This window comes from Cryptomeria japonica, chromosome 6 (genome assembly GCF_030272615.1).
Source record: "Cryptomeria japonica chromosome 6, Sugi_1.0, whole genome shotgun sequence".
NCBI classification, from domain to species: Eukaryota; Viridiplantae; Streptophyta; class Pinopsida; order Cupressales; family Cupressaceae; genus Cryptomeria; species Cryptomeria japonica.
The window spans coordinates 555,907,765-555,923,706 of NC_081410.1; the positions used below are offsets into that span (position 1 = coordinate 555,907,765).

Genomic DNA, 15,942 nt, shown 5'->3' on the forward strand with positions numbered 1-15,942 from the left:
TTATTATTATTATTATTATTTTTATAGTTTTTGACAATAGTTTTCATAGTATTCATTATATAACATATATGATAATTTCATGTCAGATAGAAAAAAGCTAAATCATGACAGATAATTTTGAATGTGGTAAATTAGATAAAATGTTAACAATAATTTTGTAACAGGTAAAATGATGTTTAGTTTTTACAGGGTGTGTGGTTCAAATGATGTTTAGTTTTTACAGGGTTGACTCAAATGATGTTTAGTTTTTACCAAGCATACTAAATATTATTTTAATGATCTAAAAATTTACCTAAAACCAATGATGGAGAAAGCAACTCAGAGAAATAACTTTGATAAAAAACACATACAATCTATTTCTTCAAAATAAAATAAAAATAAAAATTATGAACAATTACTTTTGAAAAAATTATAGATTAATTGAGCAGATTATATGAATGCATATAAGTAAAACTCAAAAATATCTGGAGCATGCAATCTATTTGTATAATTCATCGAATACTCAGTTCATCGCATGTTTCAATTGATTTTTATATTATTATTGCATGTAATTGGATAAAATAGTTTCTGCATCAAATATATGTTTCTGGCGGTGGTTTGTTACTAATACTAAGTAATTTCATTAAACTCAGAATAACATGCATGGAATTTATAGAATAAGATCAGTTGTAGATGATATAATTAATATTTTATCAATATTAAATCTTAATAGAGTTCATGTATTGTTGCTAAGTAGTTTTTGTCTTAGTTGTTGTATTTATAGTAGTGTTTACTATAGTTTCTGCATAATAATTAGTAGTGCATAATAATATGAACTACTAGATTAAATTAATTCTTATTTCACTTCAACTCAAAGAAAAAATCTATATAAGGTTTATCGCAATATTGAATTTCACACATTCATTCATTACGCTTTGCATTTTTTATACATTTGCATTACTCTTGTTTTTTTATTGTATTTCTTTTGAAAATGGCAAAATCAGTGTTGCTTGTTTTGATGGTGTTGATAGCATTTTATAGTTGCTCATGTTCTGCAATATCTTGTGGAAGTTTAACTTTGGATTTGTTGCCATGTTTACCTTATTTGAGAAGTGGAGGAGGAGATCCAAGCTCATTTTGTTGCAATGAAATAAAGCAGTTGAATGCAGCAATCAGAGGCAAAGAAGCAAGACAAGGTGCATGCAAATGTATTTTGCAGCAGGGCAAACGTTATAATATCAATTGGAACAATGCAAAACAACTTCCAGGGTTTTGCAAAGTTAATCTTCCAGTTCCTGTTTCGCCTAATACAGATTGCTCACGGTAATTACAAATCTTTTTTACTTATTTTTCTTTCATTTTTTAAAGGTACGTTATTGGTTGACATTCCAATAAATCTAAATATCTTATAATTTTTTATTTGTTTTTATTTGAAATTCTAATTATCTTTTATGTTTTTCTTGGTTTGTTTCAATTTTGCAGTGTCTCTTAAATCTTTTGAAGGGTTTTTGGCCAAAAGATTTTCTCAACAATAAAGGTCTTTGTACCATTCAAGAATAAGGGTTTTTTTTGGACAATAAGAATTTCTATAAAAGATGAAAATAAAGATTTAAAAGTTTTTTGTTACTACAAAATATTGTAATAGTTTATGAAAAATAATTTCAATTATATTTGGTGTCTTGTGTAAAATTTTATTTTGTTAGCTTTCAAAATGTTGATTTTGTTCTTTTACTAAATTCAAATGTTTAAGATATTGCGTTAAATCTTTGATGTGAGTGACATGCATTAAATTAAATCATGTATAAATTCCAATATGGAAATAAGGATTTCATTTAAAAAAATAAATGATATACTATATACTACATAAAATAATATATGCAGTAATAATAATATTATAATATTAATATATAATTTTTCCCTATTTTTTGTTCATATGACCTCAAAAGTTATAAGTCAATTAGATAGAAGTAAAATATTTTTTCAATAATTATTTTTAAAAACAATTGCATCTTAAATTTTGTTAAAGTAAAAAAATATAATATGAAAAAAAATCTTGATATCTGATTAGTTGAATATATGATATTTAACAAGTTAAAAATAACAAATAGCTTGATAATATCGCAGAAGTAAAAATATCGCTTCGGAAGGAAAAGTGTGCGATCTACTCTTGTTCTGTTTCATTCAGCTGTTTTATGCTAATTTGGTTCCAATGAAATGCATTATATTAAATCATGGTATAAATTGACATTTAAAAATAAAGAATCCATCTAAAAAAATTGTAATCATCCAAAATATATATAATTAGAAATCTTGTTATTCATTGTAACTGTCAAGCAACAAATGAATACCTCTAGAAATGCTTCAGATACTCGAAAGAGTAGCTTATTTGCAGAGAGTGAAAATCCACATCGTACAACCAGCTGGTTCAAGGAAATAATTTTTATTTGTTTCACTCCGTGCTTGGCTGTACAGAAGCTTCTAGAGAGGCTTTAGCTCTCATTTCATTTTTGCATGTGTCCTATTTTCCATTTGAGAATATGCTGTGATAGATTTGTTTATAAATGTAATTTTGGATGAAGTTAGGCTTATTAGTTTCTCTTAAGTTTACATGACATAATTCTTTTCTATAAAATTAGAAAAAGTTAGAACATGTTTAAAAATCAATAACTTAATAGTTCAAATATAATTTTATGTTAGAATAGTTAAAAAATAATAAATATTTATTTATTAAAAAATTATGAATCAAAATAAAGATTAATTAAAAATTAAAACTAATGAAATTGTTATTATTGACATAATGTTTTTCTCTCTTTCATGTGTATAGGTGCAAATCTAAAGGATTATGATTGTGACAGTTGCAAGATGAAAAAAATAGACTGTACAACAATTATTCTTAAACGTCGAACAATAAAAAACCTTCTATTAAACTCGTCTAATTTATCTTTCTTTAATCAAGTTTATTATACACACTTAACCAATGCCACATTCATTCTATGACTTTCTTTGATTATATGTTTTTGATATCGACACATAGTCTCAATCAGGGTGGGGGCAACAGCTGGTTTTAGTTTTAAGTGTAAGTGTATTCGATTACTCTTTGGTGGGTTAGCTACAAGGTTTTTTTGGGATTTTGGCTATGTGATGTTAGTTGTTGTTTCTGGTGCTGGTCTATTGTGTTGTTTGTTGTCTTAACTCTATGAGGGATTAGGGCCCTTTTCCTTGCTTAAGTAATAAAAAACCGATGCCACAACCACTTGCAACAAACAAAAGTATAAGTTTAGGTAGCTTGTCTCTTCCTTGTGGATAGTAGCCAATGCCTCCTCCGCCTTCTAAATGATGTGTAAATGAAAAAGAGATTGATCATAAGTTAATGCATCCATTATTCTAGGAACATTTTTTTTACATATCATTTTGGTGAACCCAATGTACCCTACGCTTGCAACCATTCCTTTTTTTCTTTCATATCTTGTTGCATTTAATTATATAGGTAGTTAATTGCATTCTTTCATTGGTAGCTTCTATAGAATTTGTAAAAATATTGTGTTTAGCTTGCTTTTAATATCTCATTGACATATGTTATAGGCGTGTATTATTGCATCTCTTAAATTTACTGCATATAGCTGAGCAATTGGTGAATTAGGTTAGATGATAGTTTCAAAGATGTTCTCTACGTGTTTTCCTTTTCTTAAATTATTAATTAATGTTTCTTGTTGTTCTTTTGATGCTTCTCATGTAATGATGATAAAATTGATGCATGCCCCTCTTCTTAAAGTGGTCCCACTCACGATGAAATTTTGGTGCAAGAGGGTCATGCCCTTATAATATTTATGATATTTCACCTTCATTCCATATCGATTCTCCCCCTTATGGAAATGAAGCATTAGTGTATAAAGAACATGTTAAATCTCCCAAAAATTGTCTCACCTATAGAGATATTTTGGTTCAAGAGGATAACATCATGCTTCTTATTATTACTCCTCCCAACATAAATTTAAATAATTTTTGGGAAATGAATGAGGCAAACAAGAATCTACATTCTTGAAAAGTACTGATTCTTCTTCTTCTATTCACCCCTCTTGTGCTTCAAAATGTTATCACACATCCCAGTTTAGTGGGGTTATTAATGTGACTGAGTTATTAATGTGACCTCTCCCCCTCCATTGGAATTATAAACACATTATAATGTTGGTTTTAAAATTCTTTCTAAATGTGAATATAATGGACAAGATATTAGTTGTATGGAGCAAGGAATTAAGGTCCCCATGGGGACTTATATATGTTGTACACTATTATAGAGGGGGTGTAGGTTCATGGCTTTATTATACACCTCCGCTCTCTTCTCCATTACCTCCTCTTAGCAAGCAGAAAAACCTTTAGGATTACTTCATGATCCCTACCCTTTATTGACAAAAGAGAAAACCTCATTGAAGCTTCTTAAAGCCCTCTTGATTAATCTCCTTCCTCTAAAAGAGAGTAAATATTGTAGAAAGAATTAAAAAATCATCACATGCTTGTCCATGCCACTAGAGAATGTAAGGCCTATATGAGAGAGATCTCAATTCTTCTTTATGATGGAATCATTGACATAACAAGTGAAATTTTCTTCTTTTTATTGTCCCTCATAATTAATCAAACCCTTAGCTATCATGTTTCTTATAACTATATGGAATTTGTAGCTCTCTATGGGGTCTCATTGTCATTTACAGTGGTACACTATCATGTGAAATCATTCTTTAATATGGGTAGTAACATAATAGTCTCTACTATGGTTGTCCTTATTGATGTACTAGGGGGTAGTGACAACTTTCTTGGAGGTATGTATCCTTCTTGAGGATCCTCTTCTCTTATTCTTTTCCTTTGGCTATCAACATAACAATATGCTAGCATCTTAAGGGGGACAAATGACCTCCTTTGTTATGATCTCATTGATGTGCCCTCTTGGTGGTGGTGATTTTGTTTCATAATGTCTTCTCAAACATTGTTATCAATCCCATCGCTTGAAATAGTGGTGGTATACGAATTACCCAGTATAACATAGCTTGCTAACCAATTGTATTCATATTAGTCTTGTTGATCACTTAGCATAATGCATCTTGCTAGTTTGTGATCATTGTTGTTGTTTATTGATGCAGTCAAGAATGAAGGGCCCAAAATGGATTGTCCAACCTTGCAACCAAAATACACAAGAGCTCAATAGAAACTAAATACAAAATAGAACCATGAATTTTATTGATCATAACATAATTCTTACAATCCTGCATGCCCTCATATGCCAAATACATTTGATGCATTGGCCCCACATGTTGGTGCATAGGCCGTCATGTGCTTATTATAGAGAATATACTAAAATAAGTTTTTGAATCCATTTTACCTAACTTCTACTCCCTAAATATGAATTATACTTTCCAAAGACCTTTGAAGGTCTTTACATACCAACCCCAAGTGCTAGAAATGATCCACATTAGTTTCTCTTGGATTCCAAGTCCCAAATCTATGGTAATGTGTATGTCAGCCCTTGAAGAGGGCTAAAAAATTGATGTGGATGGGTACAAACCCATTTGAAGGTTTGAAGGTTGGCTTAAGTCTACCATGTGACATGTTGTGTAGGCTCTGCAAGGTTTAGGGAGGTTTTGTACACTGCTTCCTTTAGGTCCATTGTGTTGTCTAATAAGATGATTTTCTAGTGAAGATATCTCCTGATTAGTGCATCTATTATCCTTTTGATTAGTGTGTTTTTTATTGTTTATCCTTATGATATCTAGATTAATCGTTGACATTGCTAAACCTAAATATGAATTTTTAATACAAATTATGCTTTTAATATCTTCTTTTCTCACTAGAATTGAACACCTCTCTCTCTTTATATGATTTTAAAGATGTTATAAATGAAAAATTATATTCTTGCCACTTTCATCATAAATTTTTCAATACTCGTAATAGATGCCAATTTAAAAGAAAGAAAGAAATAATAAAAACTAGCAATCCATATTTAGAAATGTTTATGTAAAAGACAATGGAAGATATCATTATTGAATCAATTATTTTATCTATCCATTATTCCACTTCAAAAATGATTTTGTTATTATATTGTACTTAATATTAAATTATTATTATTATATCATTATATTACTATATTTTAATTTTCCTTAGTTTTTATATTTTTATATTTCTATCAAAATCTTTATAGAAGCACAAAATTATTATAATATTAATTTTTTATATTCTATTAATTTCTTTAGAAAAAACATTTATTAGAACTAAATTGTTATTATATAATTATATTTTTATTCTATATTTATATTATACTTATTCGAAGGCTATTATGTTGACATGCATATTACAATCACATATAGAGGCAATGCAAAAACGCCCATCTATAAAAACTAAAAACATTACAACCATTTAATTTGAATGCATGAACACGAAAAAACATTTTATTATTATATTTTATTTCTTTTTTCTCATGAAACTCAATTAATTTTTTTTAATTACATAATGATATGATGATATAATAATAATAATGTAGTCATAATAGAATTTTTATTTTGAATTTTTCACATAGTTCATTTAGATCTTTGTTCTTGAACTGTCCTCCATTGTTAGTTATAATGGATGAAGGTATACCATACCTGCAGATGATATAATTAAGGATGAACAAAGCTACTTGTTTGCCGGTTGCTTTGATGAGCAGAACTGCTTCTACCCACTTAGTAAAGTACTTAGTGATAGTTATAATAAACTTGTGTCCGTTAGATGATGCAGGATATATTTGGCCAATTAGATCAAACACCCACTGTTGAAAGGGCCAGTGTGTAACAAAGGGTATGAGATCCCTTGCTGGAGCATGTATAAGGTGCCCATGCAATTGACACTTTTCACAAGTTTTAACAAATTTAATAGCTTCTTTCTCCATGTCTAGCTAGTAGTAGCTAGTCCTTAGTAGTTTTCGTGCTAAAGCTAGATCGTTCGAATGGGATCCACAAACACCTTCATGGACTTCGGATAATGCACATTGAGACTCCTCAATTTCTAGACATCTACGCAAAGTAATATCTAAACCTCGCCTAAATATGTTGTTAGTAATGATGATGTAATGTGACACATTTCAGATCAGGTTCCTTTTTTCATTTCGGGAAAGATTAGCAAGGACAACTTGGTCACACAGGTAAGAGTAAATGTGGCTATAGCGAGATGAGTCATGTCCAATAATAGAATAAACCATCTGGGACTCAGGAGAATCATAGGTAGGGTAATGTAACTCTTCCACCAAGAACTCAAAACAAAAATTGGATTCTTGTAGCTGTGGTATAGACGCCAAGGTGGCCATTGCATCCACTGCTCTATTTGCTGACTTGGGAATCTGCTGAAATGATACAACGGTAAAGTATTTTTTAAGATCATCCACCATTCTCTTATAAGGCATCAGTTTCTCATCTCTTATTTGATATAGATCATTGATTTGGTTGATAATGAGTTGAGAATATCCATAGATGTGTAATTCAACAATCTTCCACTTGATGGCCAGCTTGATCCCATTTACCAACGCTTCATATTCTGCAATGTTGTTTGTGCAAGGGATGATAATCTTATAAGATTTTGGGATTGAATATTTTTGAGGAGTAAAAAAAATTATTCCAGCACTAGAACCATGTTGAGTGAAAGACCCATCAAAGAACATTTTCCATGATTGTTGAGTAAGGTGCATGATTGATTCATCCAGAAATTCTATATGCAGAGGTTGACTATCTTCAAGTGGAGCATCAACAAGTTGGTCTGCAATAACTTGTCCTTTGATGGCTTTACATTCCACATATTCAATATCAAATTCTATAAGAATCATGACCTATTTAACCAGTCTTCCTATGAGCATTACTTTACTGAGAAGATATTTGAGTGGATCAATCTTAGATACCAGCTTAATAGAGTGTGATAACATATAGTGTCTTAATTTTTGTGATGCAAAGACCAATTCCAAGCATGATTTCTCTATTATAGTGTAGTTCATTTCATAAGACACCAATGTTCTACCGATATAATATATGGCTCATTCCTTTTTATTCTCATCCCGTTGTGCCAGAAGTGCCCCCAGTGATGAATCAGTGGCTAATATGTATAAGATCAATGGTTTACCCTGAATTGGTGGCATTATTATGGGTGGATTAGAAAGATAATCTTTGATTTTTTATAGATATTGTTCACAATCTTTGTCCCAGTTGTATTGAACTCCTTTCCTTAATACCTTTGTGAAGGGTTGAGCTTTGTCTGATAGCTGAGATATAAAGCACCTTATTGACTGAAGACGGCCCTGTAAACTTCTCATTTGACTAATATTCTTGGGCAGAGGCATTTCCATTATAGCTTGGACCTTTTTAGGGTCAACCTCAATTCCTTTCTTTGAAATTTTGTAACCAAGCAGTTTTCCTGATGTTACTCCAAATGCACACTTTTTAGGATTTAGCCGGAGCTTGAATCTTTCCATTCTATCCAGTATGAGGACTAGCTCTTGAATATGCGTAGATCTCTTCATGGTTTTTACAAGGGTGTCATCAACATAATCTTCCATGTTTTTATGCATCATATCATGGAAGATAGTGGTTACTGCTCTTTGGTAAGTTGCTCCTGCATTCTTCAGTCCAAATGGCATAACATTTCAGTAAAAGGTTCCCCATGCACATGTGAAGGCTGTCTTTTCTTGATCCTCAGGATCTATCTTGATCTGATTATAACTAGAGAATCCATCCATTAATGAATACATCTCATATCCAGCCGTCATATCTACTATCATATCAATGTTGGGTAATGGAAAATCATCTTTCGGACATGCTTTGTTGAGATCCCTGAAGTCTGTGCAAACTCTAATAGATTTGTCTACCTTTGATACAGGTACTATGTTTGATATCCATTTTTCATAGTCTATAGCTCTGATAAATCCAACTTTTAGTAATTTTTCTAGCTCAACCTTGACTAGTAGTGCCACATGGGGATGCATCTTACGGATTTTTTGCTTGATTAGTTTAACTCCTAGTGTAATAGAGAGATGATGCATGATGAGATTAGGATCTAGTCCTGGCATATCGAATTATGTCCATGCAAAGTTGATCTTCTTTTTTGAATAGAGGTAAGTGAAATATTTCAATTCTTCTACTGATAATGATTGAGCTAAATGAATGATATGTGGTGTCTCTTGACTCCCAATGTTCACTAGTTGAGTTGGCTCGATCAATATAGAAGACCTCTCCTAGAAATGACTTGGCAGTATATCAAGTATCTCCCCTTCAAGCGCCTCAGAGAGGTTTTCACCCTTAGGTACATCCTTTATTTTTACCATTTTTGATTCTGACACCACCACAATGTGGTTTTCGCCATCAGATCTCTTATTTTTCTTTTTTTGATTTTTATGACTGAGATACTTGATGTCTGTTTCAGCCATTTTCTCACTTTTCTCAGTGGTGAAAGAGTTCATTGGTTCCACTGCATTAAAATAGATGGATAGTGTGTAGTCATTGGCGAAGGTGGGTATAGTCAAAGGTTGGTTATAAAGAGTACAGTCAATTAGTTCAGGATGTATTAAAGATAAGGTTTGAACAGGTTCAAGGGAGTTCACAGTACTATCATCATGAATTCGGACTGACCAGTCGAGTTCCAGAAGGCTACCTTGTGTATGTGTCTCGAGACCTGGAAGAGTTACAACACGATTATCAAAATTCATGTTAATATTTATTGGACCTAACCCAACCGGCCTACTTCTAGCGTCGTCACCTACTTCAGACTGGACTGCATACTGTGGTGTGACAGTAACAGGGTCAACAAACAACATCTCAACATTCATGATAGAGTAGTCATAATTTGTTGTTGAATAGTTGTTGTTATAAATAGAGCTTCTGTCTGAGTTATCAAAGTCATAAGATGAAGTTTCTGACTCTTCTTCAAGTGATTTAGTAAAAGTATGTATAGTATCAATACCTACATCTTTGATGCTGCAAGTTCCTTCGTGATTTGGTTCATTGATCACTTGTATTTGACACACTTGTGGACATAACCTTGATGGTTCTATTAATCCCTGTCATTTGTTCCATTCAGCTTCCTCTGGATTGATGATTGGTCCTGCTTCTATAGCTTCTGATTCTTTTTTTGTAGTTGTTGGCATTATAACAGACAAGGAGAGATTGTTGGCATTTCAATAAGGATATTAAGAAGGTTGTTGATGATTATGGATATAACTGATTAAGGATGTTTACTATCTTAATATTATTATTTTGTCATTGATGTCAAGAAATTGATTTTCTAATTCAGTATGATGTTGCTATATCTTAAGAAGTATGATTTGATGAGTATAAAGAAGTTGGTAAAAGACACAGAAAGAATGTGATGAATAAGGGGAGGAATAAGTTATTCAATGGGCAACTATTACCGAGTTAGATAATGATGAGATCATGATGCTTAGATTGTTTTGATATCCTACATATGTTATTGATTGTAAGGTTAATACTATACTATATTACCAAGCAAAGAACCTAGTCGGTAAACCCTAAAGAACCTAGTTGGTAAACCCTAAGGTTATCGGCTAATGAAGGTAGAATGTCTACCGAGTGAAGTTTAGTATTTACTGAGTAGTAACATAATGCATTGAATGAATAAAAGCATTATTTAATGAAGGAAACTGCTGAGCTGGCTATGATTAAATGATTGGTATGTCATGCATGAAGTTTGTTAAAGAATCTATGGCAAAGGAAAATCAATAGGAAGATCTACAGCTCAGATTGAACCGCAATACCCTAGCACAAGTTCCAAGAAATGTATGCAAGTTCCAAGGCAGTGTAAAACATTTTCAGATCGAAGGATACATTGAACCTGGTCAAGTTTGAAGATCTGATGGCTATGATTGATCATGGGAAATGTTATCAAGGAGATTAAGCAGTTGGCGAATTGTTTATAAATAAGGAATTGTTGATAAACAATGTCTGCGGGCAAGTGTATGCACAGGGATGCTGCATAGTGATTACCGAGCATTGAAGCTTGAAGACCTGTTTGAATAACAGAGTATAGAGCCCAATAGATGGAAACGATTAGTCCTATTGTATTGAGCAAATAAGAATCTACTTTAGCATTTTTAGATGTGAAGTTGCAGATAGATTTTTATTACTGTTATTTTGTAAAGTGACAGAAAATCTCTTAACCGAGTGGACTTAACAGTCTTATTTGTAAAACCCTCTAGCAAGATGACATTCTGATTGAGTGTTTGAAATCCTTTAACAAGGTCACTTCTAACAAGGTGAAGATCCTAATAGATCTGAGGGAAATCCCTTAACCGGGTCACATCTAGCAATGTGTTTGTAATCTTTAACAAGATTTGCTTTTAACCGAGCATACTCTAGAAGAGTATATTTCTTAGTGGGTCCAAAATCCCACAGTGGTTTTTCCCTATTTGGGTTTCCACGTTAAATCCGGTGTTATGAGTGTTATGATGTTTATATGCTTTTGAGTTTGCATGTTTAGCAGTTTTGGTTATATTGTTGAAGTATATGTTACTGAGGTTGAATCTGTTGTTTTTATGGAAGATTAAGTTTGTATGATTCACCCCCCCCTCTCATCTTATTAGCTTGGCATCTGTACTTAACATTAAGTATCAGAACTATCAATTGGTATCAGAGCTTTGGACTTCGGAAGAAAAAGTTTAAAGGCACTTGAGGCAAAGATCCAAAGATGTATAAGAGGGATGCACCGAAGCTGAACAAGCCATGTTTCTCTACATGGCAGAAAAGGATGAAGCTGCACCTATCAGGAGTTGGAGAATATGTTGTATATTATCTGGAGAATGATTTCATTACACCGAGCACCTATCCATTGACAATGGAAGAGATAAAGGCAAAGCAAGAACATATTCAAGCAATGATTGAAATAACATTTGCATTAACCAATTCAGAGTTTAATGATCTAGAAGGCTGCAATGATGCAAAGGCAATGTGGGACAAGCTCATATCTGTGTATGGTGGAGATGAACATGTTCAAAGAGAAAAAGTGGATAGTCTAAGAGGACAAATTGAATCTATGAGGATGAATGAAGGTGAGAACATAACCCAGTATAGTACAAGACTAAAGGAGATTGTCAATCAAATCAAAGGAGTAGGTGGAACTATTGAAGAAAAGGATATAACAAGTAAGTTGTTAAGAACCCTTCTACCGGCTTATGCAATCCGAGTCTCTGTAATCAATGAATTGAGGTCTGTACCCAATATGCTAGTTTCATTAGATGCTACTATTGGTAAGCTACATGCATTTGAGTTAAGTAACTTTGATAACAGTGGGTCATCGATAAATAAAGTTGAATTTGCATTTAGTTCTTTTCATATTGGTGAATCTGATGATTACAATGATAGAATGAGTAAGTACACTAAAGGGGATCACAGTGGTGCAAGTGAAAGATTTCGCAAGAACATGGAGGAAGTACACAAACTGTATGAGGAAATCAGAAAGCAAGAAGAGTTTGAAGCACTATTAGCCAGAAGGTTACTGAGAGGCAAAGGTAAGTATAAAGGAAAACTACCTTTGAAATGCTTCAATTGTGATAAGATAGGACATATGGCTTTGAACTATCCTGACAAAGAATCTACTGAGAAGAGAGATTACCAAGATGATAGACAGAAAGATAATCATTTCAGAGGACACCGAGACTTCAGAAGAAGAGATAGAAAGTCATGCTTAATAGTCGACGAGGAATCCAATGATGATAAATCAGATGAAACTGATATAGAGGAAGTAGTTTATGTGGCTATCAAAGATGGATCAGATGAAGAAAGGTATGAAGAAAAAGCCCTAATATCTCACATAAATACTAATGATTCTTGGATCATAGATAGTGGATGCTCACATCACATGATAGGTGATAAACACAAGTTTGTTATGTTAGAAGATTATGATGGAGGCTATGTAAGATTTGGTAATGATGCACCATGTTTGGTAAAAGGTAAAGGGTCTATAACACTTCTTGACAATGCAAGATGCAATGATGTTTATTGGGTTGAAGGTTTGAAATACAATTTGTTGAGTGTAGCACAGCTAAACAATACAGGATACCGAATAGAATTTCAGAAAAGAATTGTCAAAGTTCATGACAAGCATGGAAAGTTAGCTGCTACTGGGACACAAACAAAAGGTAACACATTTCACCTTGACTCAACTCAGAATAAATGTCTGTATGCAAAAATAGATGATACCTGGTTATGGCATAAAAGGTTTTGTCATGTAAATTTTGATAATCTGATCAAAATAAGCAAGAAGCACCGTGTAAGAGGTCTACCGAGTCTTGAAAAACTTGAGAATGCTATGTGCCGAGGATGCCAGATGGGTAAAATGACAAGATCAAGCTTTACAAGTAAGTCTTACACTTCTAAGGGAATTTTAGATCTCGTGCACACTGATCTTTGTGGTCCTATGAAAGTTCAAAGTTATTATGGTGATAAATATTTCATATTATTTGTGGATGATTATTCAAGGATGATATCAGTTATGTTTTTAAAAGAAAAATCAAAAGCTTTTCAAATGTTTAAATGGTACAAGGCAAGAGTTGAAAATGAAACAGGAAGACAACTGAAATGTCTTAGGTCAGATAGAGGAGGAGAGTTCACATCTGATGAGTTCAACTTTGGTATAAAAAGACAAGTCTCTGCACCAAGAACTCCACAACAAAATGGAATTGCTGAGAGAAGAAGCAGATCTATTATGGATTGTGCCAGAACCCTGATGATTGAAAAGAAAGTGCTATAAACATTTTAGAGAGAAGCAATAAGCACAACAGTATACACCCTGAACCGAGCACAACTAAAGAAAGGAACTTTGAAGACACCGTATGAAATCTGGTATGACAAGAAACCTAATGTAAGTTATTTTAAAATCTTTGGAAGTAGATGCTATATACACAAGGATGATAGAAATGGCAAGTTTGATCAGAAAAGTGAAGAAGGAACATTTCTTGGTTATTCTTCTAGAAGTAAAGCATTTAAATGTATGATCAAATCATCTAACAAAATAGTAGAAAGTGAAAATGTGAAAATTGATGAATTTGCAGAAAGAAATGATGAAGGAAACTCCAAAGAACCAGAAGATTATGATGAATTTGTCTATGTTCAACCGACAAGTCCTACCGAGAAAACTGCAGAAGGAAATGAAGAGAATGTCCAGTTATCGAGTGATGAAGAAGATCATACAGAGCCTATCAAGCCTGTATTAGCCAAGTATATCAGAAGACATCATGCATCAAGTCAGATTATAGGAGATAAGGATGATCCAGTGATGACAAAGAACAAACTGAGACAGAACACATGTTTGATATCTGAATTTGAACCGAGAATAGTGAAAGAGGCATTTAACAGTGAAGATTGGATAAATGCTATGACAGAAGAGATTGATCAAATCAAGAAGAATGACACATGGACACTGGTCCCAAGACTGAAGGAAAAAAATGTAATTGGTACAAAGTGGATTTTCAGAAACAAGCTGAATGAAAAAGGTGAGGTCATTCGAAATAAAGCTAGACTAGTTTGCAAAGGTTATGCCCAAGAAGAAGGAATTGATTATGGTGAGACTTTTGCACTTGTGGCAAGACTTGAAGGAGTAAGAACATTGTTGGCATATGCTGCTTACAAGAATTTCAAGGTATATCAAATGGATGTCAAATCTGCATTTCTGAATGGTATATTAGAAGAAGAAGTTTTTATTGAACAACCTGAAGGATTTGTTGAAGACAAGAATAAAGATCAGGTATGTAAATTGAACAAAGCTTTATATAGTTTGAAACAAGCACCTAGAGCATGGTATGAAAGACTGCACTCTTATTTAATCAAGATTGGTTTTATAAGAACAAGTGAAAATAGTAACATGTACATGAAGAATGATGAAAATGGAATACTGATCTCAGCCATATTTGTTGATGATATTATGTTTTGTGGAAATGACTCTCTATGTAAGAAATTTGGAAATGAAATGAGCAAAGAATTTGAGATGTCATTAATCGGTGAGATAAAGTATTTTATAGGTTTACATATACTGCAAATGAAAGATGAGATTTTCATTACTCAATCCAAGTACATAAAGAAAATCTTGAAGAAATTTGGAATGGAGGATTCAAAACCAGTAAGTATTCCTATGACTACCAACTGTAAACTATCAAAGAATGATGAATCTACATTTGTTGATGAGACACTTTACCGATCCATGATTCGAAAGCTATAATATGTTGTTCATAGCAAGCCAGACATAGCACATGTAGTAGGTATAGTTGCAAGATTCTCTGCAGATCCTAAGGAAACACACATGACAACAATCAAGAGAATTTTTAGATACTTGAAAGGCACTAAGGATTATGGCTTAGTATATCAGAAAATAAATGATTTTGATTTAAAAGTTTATACTGATGCTGATTGGGCAGGCAACATTGATGACAGGAAAAGCACAAGTGGAGGAGCTTTCTTTTTAGGAGAAAGACTAGTGAGTTGGCTTAGCAAGAAACAAGGATGTGTTTCACAGTCAACAACAAAAGCTGAATACGTTATTGCAACATTGAATTGTACCAACATAGCATGGATCAAACAATTGTTGGGAGGTATAAATGAGAAAGTTACCGAGCCAGTAACTATATTCTGTGACAATACCAGTGCCATTAACATTTCAAAGAATCCTGTTATACACTCTAAGACAAAGCACATCTCTATCAAATATCATTATCTTAGAGAAGAAGCTCAAGAGAAGAAAGTGGTGTTGGAGTATGTTAGCACAAAGGAACAAATAGCAGATATCTTCACCAAGCCACTGCCAAGGGACACTTTTGAGTATCTCAGAAGTAAGTTAGGGGTCCTACCCCTATCTTCTACTCACTGACCGAGTTTGGTGAAAGCATCAATTCGATGACTCTACAGAATATTTTTTAGGAGTTGATGCTGATTTACACACTTTAGGATGTTTTCTAAA

At 32.8% G+C, this 15,942-nt stretch overlaps 1 protein-coding gene across 1 annotated transcript; it reads left to right on the top strand.

The window, feature by feature from the left end:
- Positions 1 to 900: 900 nt before the first annotated feature.
- LOC131048190 (non-specific lipid-transfer protein P5) lies at positions 901 to 1,647 on the top strand. The gene is made up of 2 exons (XM_057982081.2): positions 901 to 1,302; positions 1,462 to 1,647. Exons 1-2 carry the CDS (start codon positions 971 to 973, stop codon positions 1,469 to 1,471), a joined length of 342 nt encoding a protein of 113 aa, XP_057838064.2. The 5' UTR covers positions 901 to 970; the 3' UTR covers positions 1,472 to 1,647.
- Positions 1,648 to 15,942: the final 14,295 nt, after the last annotated feature.

Bases quoted from the DNA above. Each gene is read 5' to 3' on its own strand.
- LOC131048190 (XM_057982081.2), top strand. From the start codon at position 971: ATGGCAAAATCAGTGTTGCTTGTTTTGATGGTGTTGATAGCATTTTAT.